The sequence below is a fragment of the Scyliorhinus torazame genome, chromosome 2, assembly GCF_047496885.1.
Source record: "Scyliorhinus torazame isolate Kashiwa2021f chromosome 2, sScyTor2.1, whole genome shotgun sequence".
Taxonomy (NCBI): domain Eukaryota; kingdom Metazoa; phylum Chordata; class Chondrichthyes; order Carcharhiniformes; family Scyliorhinidae; genus Scyliorhinus; species Scyliorhinus torazame.
Window position 1 is genome coordinate 194,270,540 of NC_092708.1, and position 19,727 is coordinate 194,290,266.

General features: G+C 49.9%; 1 protein-coding gene across 2 annotated transcripts in view; it reads right to left on the reverse strand.

The window, feature by feature from the left end:
• The window catches only part of itgb2 (integrin, beta 2), a 162,793-nt gene that overhangs the window by 16,337 nt on the left and 126,729 nt on the right, over positions 1 to 19,727 (reverse strand). For both annotated transcript variants that reach the window (XM_072482001.1, XM_072482007.1), the window contains 2 exons: positions 19,005 to 19,213; positions 17,128 to 17,294 (listed from right to left, as the gene is read on the reverse strand). In XM_072482001.1, coding sequence (XP_072338102.1) covers positions 17,128 to 17,294; positions 19,005 to 19,213 — 376 coding nt within the window. The remainder of the gene's footprint in view (positions 1 to 17,127; positions 17,295 to 19,004; positions 19,214 to 19,727) is intronic.

The window sequence follows — 19,727 nt, forward strand, 5'->3', positions numbered from 1 at the left end:
GACTGGGAGGAGAGTGAAGCAGATCAGGATCACTGTGAAGAGACTGGGAGGAGAGTGAAGCAGGTTAGGATCACTGTGAAGACACTGGGAGGAGTGTGAAGCAGATCAGGGTCACTGTGAAGACACTGGGAGGAGTGTGAAGCAGATCAGGATCACTGTGAAGACACCGGGAGGAGTGTGAAGCGGGATCAGGATCACTGTGAAGAGACTGGGAGACGAGTGAAGCAGATCAGGATCACTGTGAAGAAACTGGGAGGAGTGTGAAGCAGATCAGGGTCACTGTGAAGACACAGGGAGGAGAGTGAAGCAGATCAGGATCACTGTGAAGACACCGGGAGGAGTGTGAAGCAGATCAGGATCACTGTGAAGACACCGGGAGGAGTGAAGCAGGTCAGGATCACTGTGAAGAGACTGGGAGACGAGTGAAGCAGATCTGGGTCACTGTGAAGACACTGGGAGGAGTGTGAAGCAGGTCAGGATCACTGTGAAGAGACTGGGAGGAGAGTGAAGCAGATCAGGGTCACTGTGAAGACACTGGGAGGAGTGTGAAGCAGATCAGGTTCACTGTGAAGAGACTGGGAGGAGAGTGAAGCAGATCAGGATCACTGTGAAGACACTGGGAGGAGAGTGAAGCAGATCAGGATCACTGTGAAGAGACTGGGAGGAGTGTGAAGCAGATCAGGATCACTGTGAAGACACTGGGAGGAGTGTGAAGCAGGTCAGGGTCACTGTGAAGAGACTGGGAGGAGTGTGAAGCAGATCAGGATCACTGTGAAGACACTGGGAGGAGAGTGAAGCAGATCAGGGTCACTGTGAAGACACTGGGAGACGAGTGAAGCAGATCAGGATCACTGTGAAGAGACTGGGAGGAGAGTGAAGCAGATCAGGATCACTGTTAAGATACTGGGAGGAGTGTGAAGCAGATCAGGATCACTGTGAAGACACTGGGAGACGAGTGAAGCAGATCAGGATCACTGTGAAGACACTGGGAGGAGAGTGAAGCAGATCAGGGTCACTGTGAAGACACTGGGAGACGCGTGAAGCAGATCAGGATCACTGTGAAGAGACTGGGAGGAGAGTGAAGCAGATCAGCGTCACTGTGAAGACACTAGGAGACGAGTGAAGCAGATCAGGATCACTGTGAAGAGACTGGGAGGAGAGTGAAGCAGATCAGGATCACTGTGAAGACACTGGGAGGAGTGTGAAGCAGATCAGGATCACTGTGAAGACACTGGGAGACGAGTGAAGCAGATCAGGATCAACATGAAGAGACTGGGAGGAGTGAAGCAGATCACGATCACTGTGAAGACACTGGGAGGAGTGTGAAGCAGATCAGGATCACTGTGAAGATACTGGGAGGAGTGTGAAGCAGATCAGGATCACTGTGAAGACACTGTGAGGAGTGTGAAGCAGATCAGGGTCACTGTGAAGACACTGGGAGGAGTGTGAAGCAGATCAGGATCACTGTGAAGACACTGGGAGGAGAGTGAAGCAGATCAGGGTCACTGTGAAGACACTGGGAGGAGTGTGAATCAGATCAGGATCACTGTGAAGACACTGGGAGGAGTGAAGCAGATCAGGATCACTGTGAAGACACTGGGAGGAGTGTGACGCAGATCAGGATCACTGTGAAGACACTGGGAGGAGAGTGAAGCAGATCAGGGTCACTGTGAAGACACTGGGAGGAGTGTGAAGCAGATCAAGATCACTATGAAGACACTGGGAGGAGAGTGAAGCAGATCAGGATCACTGTGAAGACACTGGGAGGAGTGTGAAGCAGATCAGGATCACTGTGAAGACACTGGGAGGAGAGTGAAGCAGATCAGGGTCACTGTGAAGAGACTGGGAGGAGAGTGAAGCAGATCAGGATCACTGTGAAGATACTGGGAGGAGTGTGAAGCAGATCAGGATCACTGTGAAGACACTGGGAGGAGAGTGAAGCAGATCGGGGTCACTGTGAAGAGACTGGGAGGAGAGTGAAGCAGATCAGGATCACTGTGAAGACACTGGGAGGAGTGTGAAGCAGATCAGGATCACTGTGAAGACACTGGGAGGAGAGTGAAGCAGATCAGGGTCACTGAGAAGACACTGGGAGGAGAGTGAAGCAGATCAGGATCACTGTGAAGACACTGGGAGGAGTGTGAAGCAGATCAGGATCACTGTGAAGACACTGGGAGGAGAGTGAAGCAGATCAGGATCTCTGTGAAGACACTGGGAGGAGAGTGAAGCAGATCAGGATCACTGTGAAGACACTGGGAGGAGAGTGAAGCAGGTCAGGATCACTGTGAAGACACTGGGAGGAGAGTGAAGCAGATCAGGGTCACTGTGAAGACACTGGGAGGAGTGTGAAGCAGATCAAGATCACTATGAAGACACTGGGAGGAGAGTGAAGCAGATCAGGATCACTGTGAAGACACTGGGAGGAGTGTGAAGCAGATCAGGATCACTGTGAAGACACTGGGAGGAGAGTGAAGCAGATCAGGGTCACTGTGAAGAGACTGGGAGGAGAGTGAAGCAGATCAGGATCACTGTGAAGATACTGGGAGGAGTGTGAAGCAGATCAGGATCACTGTGAAGACACTGGGAGGAGAGTGAAGCAGATCGGGGTCACTGTGAAGAGACTGGGAGGAGAGTGAAGCAGATCAGGATCACTGTGAAGACACTGGGAGGAGTGTGAAGCAGATCAGGATCACTGTGAAGACACTGGGAGGAGAGTGAAGCAGATCAGGGTCACTGAGAAGACACTGGGAGGAGAGTGAAGCAGATCAGGATCACTGTGAAGACACTGGGAGGAGTGTGAAGCAGATCAGGATCACTGTGAAGACACTGGGAGGAGTGTGACGCAGATCAGGATCACTGTGAAGACACTGGGAGGAGTGTGAAGCAGGTTAGGGTCACTGTGAAGACACTGGGAGGAGTGAAGCAGGTTAGGGTCACTGTGAAGACACTGGGAGGAGAGTGAAGCAGATCAGGGTCACTGTGAAGACACTGGGAGGAGAGTGAAGCAGATCAGGGTCACTGTGAAGAGACTGGGAGGAGAGTGAAGCAGATCAGGATCACTGTGAAGACACTGGGAGGAGTGTGAAGCAGATCAGGATCACTGTGAAGAGACTGGGAGGAGAGTGAAGCAGATCAGGATCACTGTGAAGAGACTGGGAGGAGAGTGAAGCAGGTTAGGGTCACTGTGAAGACACTGGGAGGAGAGTGAAGCAGATCAGGGTCACCGTGAAGAGACTGGGAGGAGAGTGAAGCAGATCAGTGTCACTGTGAAGACACTGGGAGGAGTGTGAAGCAGATCAGAATCACTGTGAAGACACTGGGAGGAGAGTGAAGCAGATCAGGGTCACTGTGAAGACACTGGGAGGAGTGTGAAGCAGGTTAGGGTCACTGTGAAGACACTGGGAGGAGTGAAGCAGGTTAGGGTCACTGTGAAGACACTGGGAGGAGAGTGAAGCAGATCAGGGTCACTGTGAAGACACTGGGAGGAGAGTGAAGCAGATCAGGATCACTGTGAAGACACTGGGAGGAGAGTGAAGCAGATCAGGGTCACTGTGAAGACACTGGGAGGAGTGTGAAGCAGATCAGGATCACTGTGAAGACACTGGGAGGAGTGAAGCAGATCAGGATCACTGTGGAGACACTGGGAGGAGTGTGAAGCAGATCAGGGTCACTGTGAAGAGACTGGGAGGAGAGTGAAGCAGATCAGGATCACTGTGAAGACACTGGGAGGAGTGTGAAGCAGATCAGGATCACTGTGAAGACACTGGGAGGAGAGTGAAGCAGATCAGGGTCACTGTGAAGAGACTGGGAGGAGAGTGAAGCAGATCAGGATCACTGTGAAGACACTGGGAGGTGTGTGAAGCAGATCAGGATCACTGTGAAGACACTGGGAGGAGAGTGAAGCAGATCAGGGTCACTGTGAAGAGACTGGGAGGAGAGTGAAGCAGATCAGGATCACTGTGAAGACACTGGGAGGAGTGTGAAGCAGATCAGGATCACTGTGAAGACACTGGGAGGAGAGTGAAGCAGATCAGGGTCACTGTGAAGAGACTGGGAGGAGAGTGAAGCAGATCAGGATCACTGTGAAGACACTGGGAGGAGTGTGAAGCAGATCAGGATCACTGTGAAGACACTGGGAGGAGAGTGAAGCAGATCAGGGTCACTGTGTAGACACTGGGAGGAGAGTGAAGCAGATCAGGATCACTGTGAAGACACTGGGAGGAGTGTGAAGCAGATCAGGATCACTGTGAAGACACTGGGAGGAGTGTGACGCAGATCAGGATCACTGTGAAGACACTGGGAGGAGTGTGAAGCAGGTTAGGGTCACTGTGAAGACACTGGGAGGAGTGAAGCAGGTTAGGGTCACTGTGAAGACACTGGGAGGAGAGTGAATCAGATCAGGGTCACTGTGAAGACACTGGGAGGAGAGTGAAGCAGATCAGGGTCACTGTGAAGAGACTGGGAGGAGAGTGAAGCAGATCAGGATCACTGTGAAGACACTGGGAGGAGAGTGAAGCAGATCAGGATCACTGTGAAGACACTGGGAGGAGTGTGAAGCAGATCAGGATCACTGTGAAGACACTGGGAGGAGTGTGAAGCAGGTTAGGGTCACTGTGTAGACACTGGGAGGAGTGAAGCAGGTTAGGGTCACTGTGAAGACACTGGGAGGAGAGTGAAGCAGATCAGGGTCACTGTGAAGACACTGGGAGGAGAGTGAAGCAGATCAGGATCACTGTGAAGACACTGGGAGGAGTGAAGCAGGTTAGGGTCACTGTGAAGACACTGGGAGGAGAGTGAAGCAGATCAGGATCACTGTGAAGACAGTGGGAGGAGAGTGAAGCAGATCAGGATCACTGTGAAGACACTGGGAGGAGAGTGAAGCAGATCAGGATCACTGTGAAGACACTGGGGGGAGAGTGAAGCAGATCAGGATCACTGTGAAGACACTGGGAGGAGAGTGAAGCAGATCAGGGTCACTGTGAAGACACTGGGAGGAGAGTGAAGCAGATCAGGATCACTGTGAAGACACTGGGAGGAGAGTGAAGCAGATCAGGATCACTGTGAAGACACTGGGGGGAGAGTGAAGCAGATCAGGATCACTGTGAAGACACTGGGAGGAGAGTGAAGCAGATCAGGGTCACTGTGAAGACACTGGGAGGAGAGTGAAGCAGATCAGGGTCACTGTGAAGACACTGGGAGGAGAGTGAAGCAGATCAGGATCACTGTGAAGACACTGGGAGGAGAGTGAAGCAGATCAGGATGACTGTGAAGACACTGGGAGGAGTGAAGCAGATCAGGATCACTGTGAAGACACTGGGAGGAGTGTGAAGCAGATTAGGATCACTGTGAAGAGACTGGGAGGAGTGAAGCAGATCAGGATCTCTGTGAAGACACTGGGAGGAGAGTGAAGCAGATCAGGATCACTGTGAAGACACTGGGAGGAGAGTGAAGCAGGTCAGGATCACTGTGAAGACACTGGGAGGAGAGAGAAGCAGGTCAGGATCACTGTGAAGATACTGGGAGGAGAGTGAAGCAGGTCAGGGTCACTGTGAAGACACTGGGAGGTGAGTGAAGCAGATCAGGATCACTGTGACGACACTGGGAGGAATGTAAAGCAGATCAGGATCACTGTGAAGACACTGGGAGGAGAGTGAAGCAGATCAGGATCACTGTGAAGACACTGGGAGGTGAGTGAAGCAGATCAGGATCACTGTGAAGACACTGGGAGGAGTGTAAAGCAGATCACGATCACTGTGAAGACACAGGGAGGAGAGTGAAGCAGATCAGGATCACTGTGAAGACACTGGGAGAAGAGTGAAGCAGATCAGGATCACTGTGAAGACACTGGGAGGAGACTGAAGCAGATCAGGATCACTGTGAAGACACTGGGAGGTGAGTGAAGCAGATCAGGATCACTGTGAAGACACTGGGAGGAGTGTAAAGCAGATCACGATCACTGTGAAGACACAGGGAGGAGAGTGAAGCAGATCAGGATCACTGTGAAGACACTGGGAGGAGTGTAAAGCAGATCACGATCACTGTGAAGACACAGGGAGGAGAGTGATGCAGATCAGGATCACTGTGAAGACACTGGGAGGAGTGTGAAGCAGATCAGGATCACTGTGAAGAGACTGGGAGGAGTGAAGCAGATCAGGATCACTGTGAAGACACTGGGAGGAGTGAAGCAGATCAGGATCACTGTGAAGACACTGGGATGAGAGTGAAGCAGATCAGGATCACTGTGAAGACACTGGGAGGAGTGTGACGCAGATCAGGATCACTGTGAAGACACTGGGAGTAGAGTGAAGCAGATCAGGGTCACTGTGAAGACACTGGGAGTAGAGTGAAGCAGATCAGGATCACTGTGAAGACACTGGGAGGAGAGTGAAGCAGGTCAGGATCACTGTGAAGACACCGGGAGGAGAGTGAAGCAGATCAGGATCACTGTGAAGAGACTGGGAGGAGAGTGAAGCAGATCAGGATCACTGTGAAGACACTGGGAGGAGTGAAGCAGGTCAGGATCACTGTGAAGACACTGGGAGGAGTGAAGCAGGTCAGGATCACTGTGAAGACACTGGGAGGAGTGAAGCAGATCAGGATCACTGTGAAGACACTGGGAGTAAAGTGAAGCAGATCAGGATCACTGTGAAGACACTGGGAGGAGAGTGAAGCAGATCAGGATCACTGTGAAGACACTGGGAGGAGTGTGAAGCAGATCAGGATCACTGTGAAGACACTGGGAGGAGAGTGAAGCAGATCAGGATCACTGTGAAGACACTGGGAGGAGTGTGAAGCAGATCAGGATCACTGTGAAGAGACTGGGAGGAGTGAAGCAGGTCAGGATCACTGTGAAGACACCGGGAGTAGAGTGAAGCAGATCAGGATCACTGTGAAGACACCGGGAGGAGAGTGAAGCAGATCAGGATCACTGTGAAGACACCGGGAGGAGAGTGAAGCAGATCTGGATCACTGTGAAGACACCGGGAGGAGAGTGAAGCAGATCAGGATCACTGTGAAGACACTGGGAGGAATGTGAAGCAGATCAGGATCACTGTGAAGAGACCGGGAGGAGAGTGAAGCAGATCAGGATCACTGTGAAGACACCGGGAGGAGAGTGAAGCAGATCAGGGTCACTGTGAAGACACTGGGAGGCGAGTGAAGCAGATCAGGGTCACTGTGAAGACACTGGGAGGAGAGTGAAGCAGATCAGGATCACTGTGAAGACACTGGGAGGAGAGTGAAGCAGATCAGGATCACTGTGAAGACACCGGGAGGAGAGTGAAGCAGATCAGGATCACTGTGAAGACACTGGGAGGAGTGTGAAGCAGATCAGGATCACTGTGAAGACACTGGGAGGAGATTGAAGCAGATCAGGATCACTGTGAAGACACCGGGAGGAGAGTGAAGCAGATCAGGATCACTGTGAAGACACTGGGAGGAGAGTAAAGCAGATCAGGATCACTGTGAAGACACCGGGAGGAGTGAAGCAGGTCAGGATCACTGTGAAGACACCGGGAGGAGTGAAGCAGGTCAGGATCACTGTGAAGACACTGGGAGGAGTGAAGCAGATCAGGATCACTGTGAAGACACTGGGATGAGATTGAAGCAGATCAGGATCACTGTGAAGACACCGGGAGGAGAGTGAAGCAGATCAGGGTCACTGTGAAGACACTGGGAGGCGAGTGAAGCAGATCAGGGTCACTGTGAAGACACTGGGAGGAGAGTGAAGCAGATCAGGATCACTGTGAAGACACTGGGAGGAGAGTGAAGCAGATCAGGATCACTGTGAAGACACCGGGAGGAGAGTGAAGCAGATCAGGATCACTGTGAAGACACTGGGAGGAGTGTGAAGCAGATCAGGATCACTGTGAAGACACTGGGAGGAGAGTGAAGCAGATCAGGATCACTGTGAAGACACCGGGAGGAGAGTGAAGCAGATCAGGATCACTGTGAAGACACTGGGGGGAGAGTGAAGCAGATCAGGATCACTGTGAAGACACTGGGAGGAGAGTGAAGCAGATCAGGGTCACTGTGAAGACACTGGGAGGAGAGTGAAGCAGATCAGGGTCACTGTGAAGACACTGGGAGGAGAGTGAAGCAGATCAGGATCACTGTGAAGACACTGGGAGGAGAGTGAAGCAGATCAGGATGACTGTGAAGACACTGGGAGGAGTGAAGCAGATCAGGATCACTGTGAAGACACTGGGAGGAGTGTGAAGCAGATTAGGATCACTGTGAAGAGACTGGGAGGAGTGAAGCAGATCAGGATCTCTGTGAAGACACTGGGAGGAGAGTGAAGCAGATCAGGATCACTGTGAAGACACTGGGAGGAGAGTGAAGCAGGTCAGGATCACTGTGAAGACACTGGGAGGAGAGAGAAGCAGGTCAGGATCACTGTGAAGATACTGGGAGGAGAGTGAAGCAGGTCAGGGTCACTGTGAAGACACTGGGAGGTGAGTGAAGCAGATCAGGATCACTGTGACGACACTGGGAGGAGTGTGAAGCAGATCAGGATCACTGTGAAGACACTGGGAGGTGAGTGAAGCAGATCAGGATCACTGTGAAGACACTGGGAGGAGTGTAAAGCAGATCACGATCACTGTGAAGACACAGGGAGGAGAGTGAAGCAGATCAGGATCACTGTGAAGACACTGGGAGGAGAGTGAAGCAGATCAGGGTCACTGTGAAGACACTGGGAGGAGAGTGAAGCAGATCAGGGTCACTGTGAAGACACTGGGAGGAGAGTGAAGCAGATCAGGATCACTGTGAAGACACTGGGAGGAGAGTGAAGCAGATCAGGATGACTGTGAAGACACTGGGAGGAGTGAAGCAGATCAGGATCACTGTGAAGACACTGGGAGGAGTGTGAAGCAGATTAGGATCACTGTGAAGAGACTGGGAGGAGTGAAGCAGATCAGGATCTCTGTGAAGACACTGGGAGGAGAGTGAAGCAGATCAGGATCACTGTGAAGACACTGGGAGGAGAGTGAAGCAGGTCAGGATCACTGTGAAGACACTGGGAGGAGAGAGAAGCAGGTCAGGATCACTGTGAAGATACTGGGAGGAGAGTGAAGCAGGTCAGGGTCACTGTGAAGACACTGGGAGGTGAGTGAAGCAGATCAGGATCACTGTGACGACACTGGGAGGAGTGTAAAGCAGATCAGGATCACTGTGAAGACACTGGGAGGAGAGTGAAGCAGATCAGGATCACTGTGAAGACACTGGGAGGTGAGTGAAGCAGATCAGGATCACTGTGAAGACACTGGGAGGAGTGTAAAGCAGATCACGATCACTGTGAAGACACAGGGAGGAGAGTGAAGCAGATCAGGATCACTGTGAAGACACTGGGAGAAGAGTGAAGCAGATCAGGATCACTGTGAAGACACTGGGAGGAGACTGAAGCAGATCAGGATCACTGTGAAGACACTGGGAGGTGAGTGAAGCAGATCAGGATCACTGTGAAGACACTGGGAGGAGTGTAAAGCAGATCACGATCACTGTGAAGACACAGGGAGGAGAGTGAAGCAGATCAGGATCACTGTGAAGACACTGGGAGGAGTGTAAAGCAGATCACGATCACTGTGAAGACACAGGGAGGAGAGTGATGCAGATCAGGATCACTGTGAAGACACTGGGAGGAGTGTGAAGCAGATCAGGATCACTGTGAAGAGACTGGGAGGAGTGAAGCAGATCAGGATCACTGTGAAGACACTGGGAGGAGTGAAGCAGATCAGGATCACTGTGAAGACACTGGGATGAGAGTGAAGCAGATCAGGATCACTGTGAAGACACTGGGAGGAGTGTGACGCAGATCAGGATCACTGTGAAGACACTGGGAGTAGAGTGAAGCAGATCAGGGTCACTGTGAAGACACTGGGAGTAGAGTGAAGCAGATCAGGATCACTGTGAAGACACTGGGAGGAGAGTGAAGCAGGTCAGGATCACTGTGAAGACACCGGGAGGAGAGTGAAGCAGATCAGGATCACTGTGAAGAGACTGGGAGGAGAGTGAAGCAGATCAGGATCACTGTGAAGACACTGGGAGGAGTGAAGCAGGTCAGGATCACTGTGAAGACACTGGGAGGAGTGAAGCAGGTCAGGATCACTGTGAAGACACTGGGAGGAGTGAAGCAGATCAGGATCACTGTGAAGACACTGGGAGTAAAGTGAAGCAGATCAGGATCACTGTGAAGACACTGGGAGGAGAGTGAAGCAGATCAGGATCACTGTGAAGACACTGGGAGGAGTGTGAAGCAGATCAGGATCACTGTGAAGACACTGGGAGGAGAGTGAAGCAGATCAGGATCACTGTGAAGACACTGGGAGGAGTGTGAAGCAGATCAGGATCACTGTGAAGAGACTGGGAGGAGTGAAGCAGGTCAGGATCACTGTGAAGACACCGGGAGTAGAGTGAAGCAGATCAGGATCACTGTGAAGACACCGGGAGGAGAGTGAAGCAGATCAGGATCACTGTGAAGACACCGGGAGGAGAGTGAAGCAGATCTGGATCACTGTGAAGACACCGGGAGGAGAGTGAAGCAGATCAGGATCACTGTGAAGACACTGGGAGGAATGTGAAGCAGATCAGGATCACTGTGAAGAGACCGGGAGGAGAGTGAAGCAGATCAGGATCACTGTGAAGACACCGGGTGGAGAGTGAAGCAGATCAGGGTCACTGTGAAGACACTGGGAGGCGAGTGAAGCAGATCAGGGTCACTGTGAAGACACTGGGAGGAGAGTGAAGCAGATCAGGATCACTGTGAAGACACTGGGAGGAGAGTGAAGCAGATCAGGATCACTGTGAAGACACCGGGAGGAGAGTGAAGCAGATCAGGATCACTGTGAAGACACTGGGAGGAGTGTGAAGCAGATCAGGATCACTGTGAAGACACTGGGAGGAGAGTGAAGCAGATCAGGATCACTGTGAAGACACCGGGAGGAGAGTGAAGCAGATCAGGATCACTGTGAAGACACTGGGAGGAGAGTAAAGCAGATCAGGATCACTGTGAAGACACCGGGAGGAGTGAAGCAGGTCAGGATCACTGTGAAGACACCGGGAGGAGTGAAGCAGGTCAGGATCACTGTGAAGACACTGGGAGGAGTGAAGCAGATCAGGATCACTGTGAAGACACTGGGATGAGATTGAAGCAGATCAGGATCACTATGAAGACACTGGGAGGAGAGTGAAGCAGATCAGGATCACTGTGAAGACACTGGGAGGAGTGAAGCAGATCAGGGTCACTGTGAAGAGACTGGGAGGAGAGTGAAGCAGATCAGGATCACTGTGAAGACACTGGGAGGAGTGTGAAGCAGATTAGGATCACTGTGAAGACACCGGGAGGAGAGTGAAGCAGATCAGGATCACTGTGAAGACACCGGGAGGAGAGTGAATCAGATCAGGATCACTGTGAAGACACTGGGAGGAGTGTGAAGCAGATCAGGATCACTGTGAAGACACCGGGAGGAGTGAAGCAGGTCAGGATCACTGTGAAGACACTGGGAGGAGTGAAGCAGGTCAGGATCACTGTGAAGACACCGGGAGGAGTGAAGCAGGTCAGGATCACTGTGAAGACACTGGGAGGAATGAAGCAGGTCAGGATCACTGTGAAGACACCGGGAGGAGTGAAGCAGGTCAGGATCACTGTGAAGACACTGGGAGGAGTGAAGCAGATCAGGATCACTGTGAAGACACTGGGAGGCGAGTGAAGCAGATCAGAATCACTGTGAAGACACTGGGAGGAGAGTGAAGCAGATCAGGATCACTGTGAAGACACTGGGATGAGTGAAGCAGATCAGGATCACTGTGAAGACACTGGGATGAGATTGAAGCAGATCAGGATCACTGTGAAGACACTGGGAGGAGAGTGAAGCAGATCAGGATCACTGTGAAGACACTGGGAGGAGAGTGAAGCAGATCAGGATCACTGTGAAGACACCGGGAGGAGAGTGAAGCAGATCAGGATCACTGTGAAGACACTGGGAGGAGTGTGAAGCAGATCAGGATCACTGTGAAGACACTGGGAGGAGAGTGAAGCAGATCAGGATCACTGTGAAGACACCGGGAGGAGAGTGAAGCAGATCAGGATCACTGTGAAGACACTGGGAGGAGAGTGAAGCAGATCAGGATCACTGTGAAGACACCGGGAGGAGTGAAGCAGGTCAGGATCACTGTGAAGACACCGGGAGGAATGAAGCAGGTCAGGATCACTGTGAAGACACTGGGAGGAGTGAAGCAGATCAGGATCACTGTGAAGACACTGGGATGAGATTGAAGCAGATCAGGATCACTATGAAGACACTGGGAGGAGAGTGAAGCAGATCAGGATCACTGTGAAGACACTGGGAGGAGAGTGAAGCAGATCAGGGTCACTGTGAAGAGACTGGGAGGAGAGTGAAGCAGATCAGGATCACTGTGAAGACACCGGGAGGAGAGTGAAGCAGATCAGGATCACTGTGAAGACACTGGGAGGAGTGTGAAGCAGATCAGGATCACTGTGAAGACAACGGGAGGAGTGAAGCAGGTCAGGATCACTGTGAAGACACTGGGAGGAGTGAAGCAGGTCAGGATCACTGTGAAGACACCGGGAGGAGTGAAGCAGGTCAGGATCACTGTGAAGACACTGGGAGGAGTGAAGCAGGTTAGGGTCACTGTGAAGACACCGGGAGGAGTGAAGCAGGTCAGGATCACTGTGAAGACACTGGGAGGAATGAAGCAGGTCAGGATCACTGTGAAGACACCGGGAGGAGTGAAGCAGGTCAGGATCACTGTGAAGACACTGGGAGGAGTGAAGCAGATCAGGATCACTGTGAAGACACTGGGAGGCGAGTGAAGCAGATCAGAATCACTGTGAAGACACTGGGAGGAGAGTGAAGCAGATCAGGATCACTGTGAAGACACTGGGATGAGTGAAGCAGATCAGGATCACTGTGAAGAGACTGGGAGGAGTGAAGCAGGTCAGGATCACTGTGAAGAAACTGGGAGGAGTGTGAAGCAGATCAGGATGACTGTGAAGACACTGGGAGGAGAGTGAAGCAGATCAGGATCACTGTGAAGACACTGGGAGGAGTGAAGCAGATCAGGATCACTGTGAAGACACTGGGAGGTGGGTGAAGCAGATTAGGATCACTGTGAAGACACTGGGAGGAGAGTGAAGCAGATCAGGATCACTGTGAAGAGACTGGGAGGAGAGTGAAGCAGATCAGGGTCACTGTGAAGACACTGGGAGGAGAGTGAAGCAGATCAGGGTCACTGTGAAGACACTGGGAGGAGTGTGAAGCAGATCAGGATCACTGTGAAGACACTGGGAGGAGTGAAGCAGATCAGGATCACTGTGAAGACACTGGGAGGTGGGTGAAGCAGATTAGGATCACTGTGAAGACACTGGGAGGAGAGTGAAGCAGATCAGGATCACTGTGAAGAGACTGGGAGGAGTGAAGCAGATCAGGGTCACTGTGAAGAGACTGGGAGGAGTGAAGCAGATCAGGATCACTGTGAAGAGACTGGGAGGAGAGTGAAGCAGATCAGGATCAACATGAAGAGACTGGGAGGAGTGAAGCAGATCACGATCATTGTGAAGACACTGGGAGGAGAGTGAAGCAGATCACGATCATTGTGAAGACACTGGGAGGAGTGTGAAGCAGATCACGATCATTGTGAAGAGGCAAATCCTCTTCAAGAAGAGGCAGTCAAGAAGAAATGGATAAAGGGCAGCACGGTGGCGCAGTGTTTAGCATTGCTGCCTCACGGTGCCGAGGTCCCAGGTTCGATCCCGGCTCTGGGTCACTGTCCGTGTGGAGTTTGCAAATTCTCATCGTGTTTGCGTGGGTTTCGTCCCCACAACACACAGATGTGCAGGGTAGGTGGATTGGCCACGCTAAATTGCCCCTTAATTGGAAAAAATGAATTGGGTACTCTAAACTTAAAAAAAAGAAGAAATGGGTAAGTAATACAGGGTGTACGCTGAGCACAGTGTACTCTCCTTTTATAAAAATAAATTAAGAGTACACCCAATTATTTTTCTTCCAATTAATTGGGAATTTAGCGTGGCCAATCCACCTAGCCTGCACATCTTTGGGTTGTGGGGGTGACAGCCTTGGACAGTGACCTGGAGCCGGGAAGGAGGAGGTGTTAGCAAGTCTGGAAAGTGTGAAAATAGATAAGTCCCCTGGTCTGGATGGGATTTATCCTAGGATTCTCTGGGAAGCTAGGGAGGAGATTGCTGAGCCTTTGGATTTGATCTTTAAGTCATCTTTGTCTACAGGAACAGTGCCAGAAGACTGCAGGATAGCAAATGTTGTCCCCTTGTTCAAGAAGGGGAGTAGAGACAACCCCGGTAACTATAGACCGGTGAGCCTTACTTCTGTTGTGGGCAAAATCTTGGAAAGGTTTATAAGAGATAGGATGTATAATCATCTGGAAAGGAATAATTTGATTAGAGATAGTCAACACGGTTTTGTGAAGGGTAGGTCGTGCCTCACAAACCTTATTGAGTTCTTTGAGAAGGTGACCAAACAGGTGGATGAGGGTAAAGCAGTTGATGTGGTGTATATGGATTTCAATAAAGCGTTTGATAAGGTTCCCCACGGTAGGCTACTACAGAAAATACGGAAGCATGGGATTCAGGGAGATTTAGCAGTTTGGATTAGAAATTGGATAGCTGGAAGAAGACAAAGGGTGGTGGTTGATGGGAAGTATTCAGACTGGAGTCCAGTCACTAGTGGTGTACCACAAGGATCTGTTTTGGGGCCACTGCTGTTTGTCATTTTTATAAATGACCTGGAGGAGGGCGTAGATGGATGGGTGAGTAAATTTGCAGATGACACTTGTGGACAGTGCGGACGGATGTTACAAGTTACAGAGGACATAGATCAGCTGCAGCGCTGGGCTGAGAGGTGGCAAATGGAGTTTAATGCAGAAAAGTGTGAGGTGATTCATTTTGGAAGGAATAACAGGAAGACAGAGTACTGGGCTAATGGTAAGATTCTTGGCAGTGTGGATGAGCAGAGAGATCTCGGTGTCCATGTACATAGATCCCTGAAAGTTGCCACCCAGGTTGAGAGGGTTGTTAAGTAGGCGTATGGTGTGTTAGCTTTTATTGGTAGAGGGATTGAGTTTCGGAGCCATGAGGTCATGTTGCAGCTGTACAAAACCCTGGTGCGGCCACATTTGGAGTATTGCGTGCAATTCTGGTCGCCGCATTATAGGAAGGATGTGGAAGCATTGGAAAGGGTGCAGAGGAGATTTACCAGAATGTTGCCTGGTATGGAGGGAAGATCTTATGAGGAATGGCTGAGGGACTTGAGGCTGTTTTCGTTAGAGAGAAGAAGGTTAAGAGGTGACTTAATTGAGGCATACAAGATGATCAGAGGATTGGGTAGGGTGGACAGTGAGAGCCTTTTTCCTCGGATGGTGATGTCTAGCACGAGGGGACATAGCTTTAAATTGAGGGGAGATAGATATAAGACAGATGTCAGAGGTAGGTTCTTTACTCAGAGAGTAGTAAGGGCATGGAATGCCCTGCCTGCAACAGTAGTGGACTCGCCAACACTAAGGGCAATCAAATGGTCATTGGATAGACATATGGACAATAAGGGAATAGTGTAGATGGGCTTTAGAGTGGTTTCACAGGTCAGCGCAACATCGAGGGCCGAAGGGCCTGTACTGCGCTGTAATGTTCTATGTTCTATGAACCCGGGTCCTCAACATTGTGAGGCAGCAGTGCTAACTACTGCGCCACCGTGCCGCCCCACATCATCCTTTTCGAGCAGTATTCAGCTCTGAATACCAATAGAAGCAATGGTTTTCCTAGGATTTCAGCTGGGGCTCAGTCAATGACATCACGACTGTCTCAGCTGTTCAGACGGACACAAGGAGTCTGGAAGAGCAATGGGGGTTCAATATTTAGGGAACAAACAGGCACATCTACAGCAGTGGATACGAACCCATGTTGGTACGTTGCCTCCCTGGTTCCAGGGTCAGGGATGTCACTGAGCAGCTGCAGAGCACTCTGTGGGGTGGGCGAATAGCTAGTTGGCTGTGGCCCACATTAGCACCTGTGACACAGGCAGAAAGAGGAATGTGGGCCTGCGGTTAGCGTATAGGGAGCTAGATCAGAATTTAGCAAGCAGGATCTCAAAAGTACCAATCGTCTGATTACACTTGGTGTCGACTGCAACTGAGTATAGAAACCGCAGGATGGAACAGATAAATGCATTGCTGGAAAGATGGTACAGGAGGGAGGGTGGAACCTCTTCCAGGCCAGATGGGCAGCAGCTAAACTGAGGCAGGCCAATTTTGTTGTGGGATCATTTGCAAATGCTGCTGGGGAATGTTTAAACTAACTTGGGTGTGGGAACCAGGAGGTAATACCATAGAGGGAGACTAAGGTGCAGAGAATATCGAGACAGATAGATTGTATTTGATTGCAGGTTATTGGATTGGCGATGCTAAATTGCCCCTTAATTGGAAAACAAAGTATAGGGTGCTCTAAATTTATATTAAAAAAACGTTGTGCAACTACAGACTGACGCAAAATGGTTGTTCTAATATATTTTGGCGTCACATGGAATGGAAAAACCCAATTTTTAAAAAAGTGTTGCGTACAAACATAACACTTTAAAAATTCTTGCATGAGATGTGGGTATCGCTGGAAAAGCCAGCATTTGTTTCCCATCCCTAATCGTACATGAACTGAATATTTCAGAGGGGCAGATAAGAGTCAACCACATTGCTGTGGGTCTGGAGTCACATTAGGCCAGACCAGGTAAGGACGGCAAATTTCCTTCCCGAAAGGACATTAGTGGACCAAATGGATTTTTACGACAATAGACAATGGCTTCGTGGTCATCAATAGACTTTTAATTCCAGATTTTTGTTGAATTTAGGGCAGCACTTTAAATTCCACCATCTGCCCTGGTGGGATTTGAACCCGGGTTCCTGGAGCATTACCCCGGGTCTCTGGATTACTAGCCCAGCGGCAACACCACCACCCATCAGATCGGTGCGAAAATATTTAAAATACAAAAGTACTGTTTACATAGGATTATTTCAATGGGAGCTCATCACTGAAAACCAGTTTCAACTTTGTAGAAGGTTTGTTATAAAGGGCAAATGAAGATTTCTACATACGTCATTCCACTTGGATCTTGCTCTCTCCTTTTCAAATTTCTTGTACTCCCGTCGGTCATAGAGTTCAGTCACCAGTTTCCAGATCAGAAGAATGAGGAGTCCAATTAGAAGCACACCGACAACTCCTCCAGCAACAATTGCAATGATATTTGGAGGCTGAGGACATTCTGAAATTAAGAAATGAAAACAGAAAGTCACAGGAGTAAGTCAACTCTTTGGATAGTCCTTGTGCGTGTGCCAATGGAATCTATGACTGGCCTCAAAGCTATCTCAATGCAATTCCTCCAGCAGCGAGCTTGTCCCAGCATCTTACGAGAAGTGAGCATCTTATAGCTGCTCTAGTATCCAGTGCTATTTTCATTAGCACATTCTTTTTATCATATGGTTGATGTCACCATTGATTTGGTATCTTCCATGTCTGGATGTTGGGCTGAGTTTTACATGCCCCTGGCATGTACAGTTTACATAGGATTATTTCAATGGAAGCTCATGACTGAAAACCAGTTTCAACATTGTAGAAAGTTTGTCATAAACATTTTCCAGGGGCGGCTGGGGGCATGTACAATGGGTTAGGGTCTCATCCCACTACCTTCCCACCCACCCTGGAGCTCACCTCTATAATATGGGGGACGTACGGGTGCTGAAGTTGGCAGCCCACATGCCCTATTAAAATGATCGATTAAAGGTCAATTAGGCTTATTATCAAACCTATTGCCCCTAAAGGTACATGGCCTGCGCGATAGTACATTTGGTGTGGGCAGGCAGGACAGCAGCGGAATGGCTAGTTTTTTATCCTGAAATGCTTAAAGGATGGGGGTTGGTCACTCTTTGGGGGATTTCCCTTGTTGATTGCAGGGTGTATCCCCTTAGATTTAACACCCACTTTGTTCCAACGCACTCCTTCTCCTTAAACCCACCCTGTCTCTTATGCTCCCATACTCTCCTGACCCAAGACCCTGGACATACCTTCTCCTAGTCAGGGTATCCTAGGTATTGGGCTCCATTCCTCACCGGGAACTGATGCTCCAATAAGGGGGCACATGTCCCACTCAGCCTGGTTAATGAGCCCCACTGTTCTTTACTACCGTAGGGTTGGTTGGTGTGTTGTTGGTTAGCTTCACGCCAGGGTGGTTTCCAGCAAGGGTGGGGGTGGGGAGGAGAGAGGGCTGTGTGTCATCTGCCCTCCCCCTCAATGCCCCCCCTTCCTCTTCCCCCTTCTCCTCCCCCTCCACCCCCAGCAGTTATTCAGCCTGCAATGAGTGATGCTCACTCCCTTTTACTTAAAAACAAATTTTAGAGTAGCCAATTCATTTTTTCCAATTAAGGGGAAATTTAGCGTGACCAATCCACCTACCCTGCACATCTTTGGATTGTGGGGGCGAAACCCACGCAAACACGGGGAGAATGTGCAAACTCCACACGGACTGTGACCCAGGGCCGGGATCGAACCTGGGACCTCGGCGCCATGAGACTGCAGTGCTAACCCACTGCGCCACCATGCTGCCCTCCAAATACCACTTATGTATAAAGTTAATAACCAGGTTTTATTTGCTCATATTGGTGCAATGTCCTTGAAGAGAGAAACCTTTTTTTAGGATCAAGCTGAAAATCTTCAGCTCAGCTTAGAGCCCTGGAAGTAACTCCCTTTTCCAGGCATACCTCATCCCAGTATTTCAATCTATCGTTATCATGTCTTCCCAATCACTATTTCTACTGAGCTGCTGGAGTTAAAGGTTTCATCAAGGCCCATTAAATTCCCATCCTTTGGTTTAAAAAAGAACAGAAAATACAGAGCTGTCAACTTGTGATGGTAAATTGAGCATGTGTGCAGGCCTTTGTTGCAGTCTGCTTACATAAGGGAAGACATTTATACAAACCTGTTGTCTTCTTGATGGTCACGTCATACTGTGAAACCCCATCTAACTCCTTCATTGAGAAACTCATCCAGCATTTCTTGGAGTCTTTCTCTTTACACACATTATGGTCCTTCAGTTCATCCACTAAAGTGTGCCGTATATTCTTACAGGATTCAGTGCAGTTCTTCTCGTACAGACCACTTGAGAATCCAAGACACTCAATACAATGTCTGTCGTAAATAAGTAGAGAAATGCAAAGGTCAAAAACTGCACTCCAAACACTGCTTCACCCATTCCTCCATTCCAACCTAAGATAGTTCATTGACCTGTGCCCACTCTCTATCTCTAAAGCGTTTCAAAATATTCAAACCCTATCAGCCTTACGAGCTTCATTATATTAGCTCAACATAAGATTTCGTAACAGAAAGACCTAGAAAGGGCAGGAGAAGATATAGAACAGTTAAGTATTTCATGAGTGAACTAAGACATTCAAATCTAACTCTCACCTTAATTTCCCACACTGTCAACTCCTGTCCTTCCAAGAGGAAACAGTTAACTTTGGGGGAATGGATCTCTCACAAGGCGCTATTGGCTCAATTCTAGAGAAGTAGCCTCCTGTACTCCACCTCCAAAGTTCTGATGCCCCCCTCTCCTAACTGTTATAGGTCCAGACCAGGAACCCAATTTTGGTTATGATCCCGGATTAGAACCTAACTATTTGCGTTTGGTAAAACTGTAAGGAAA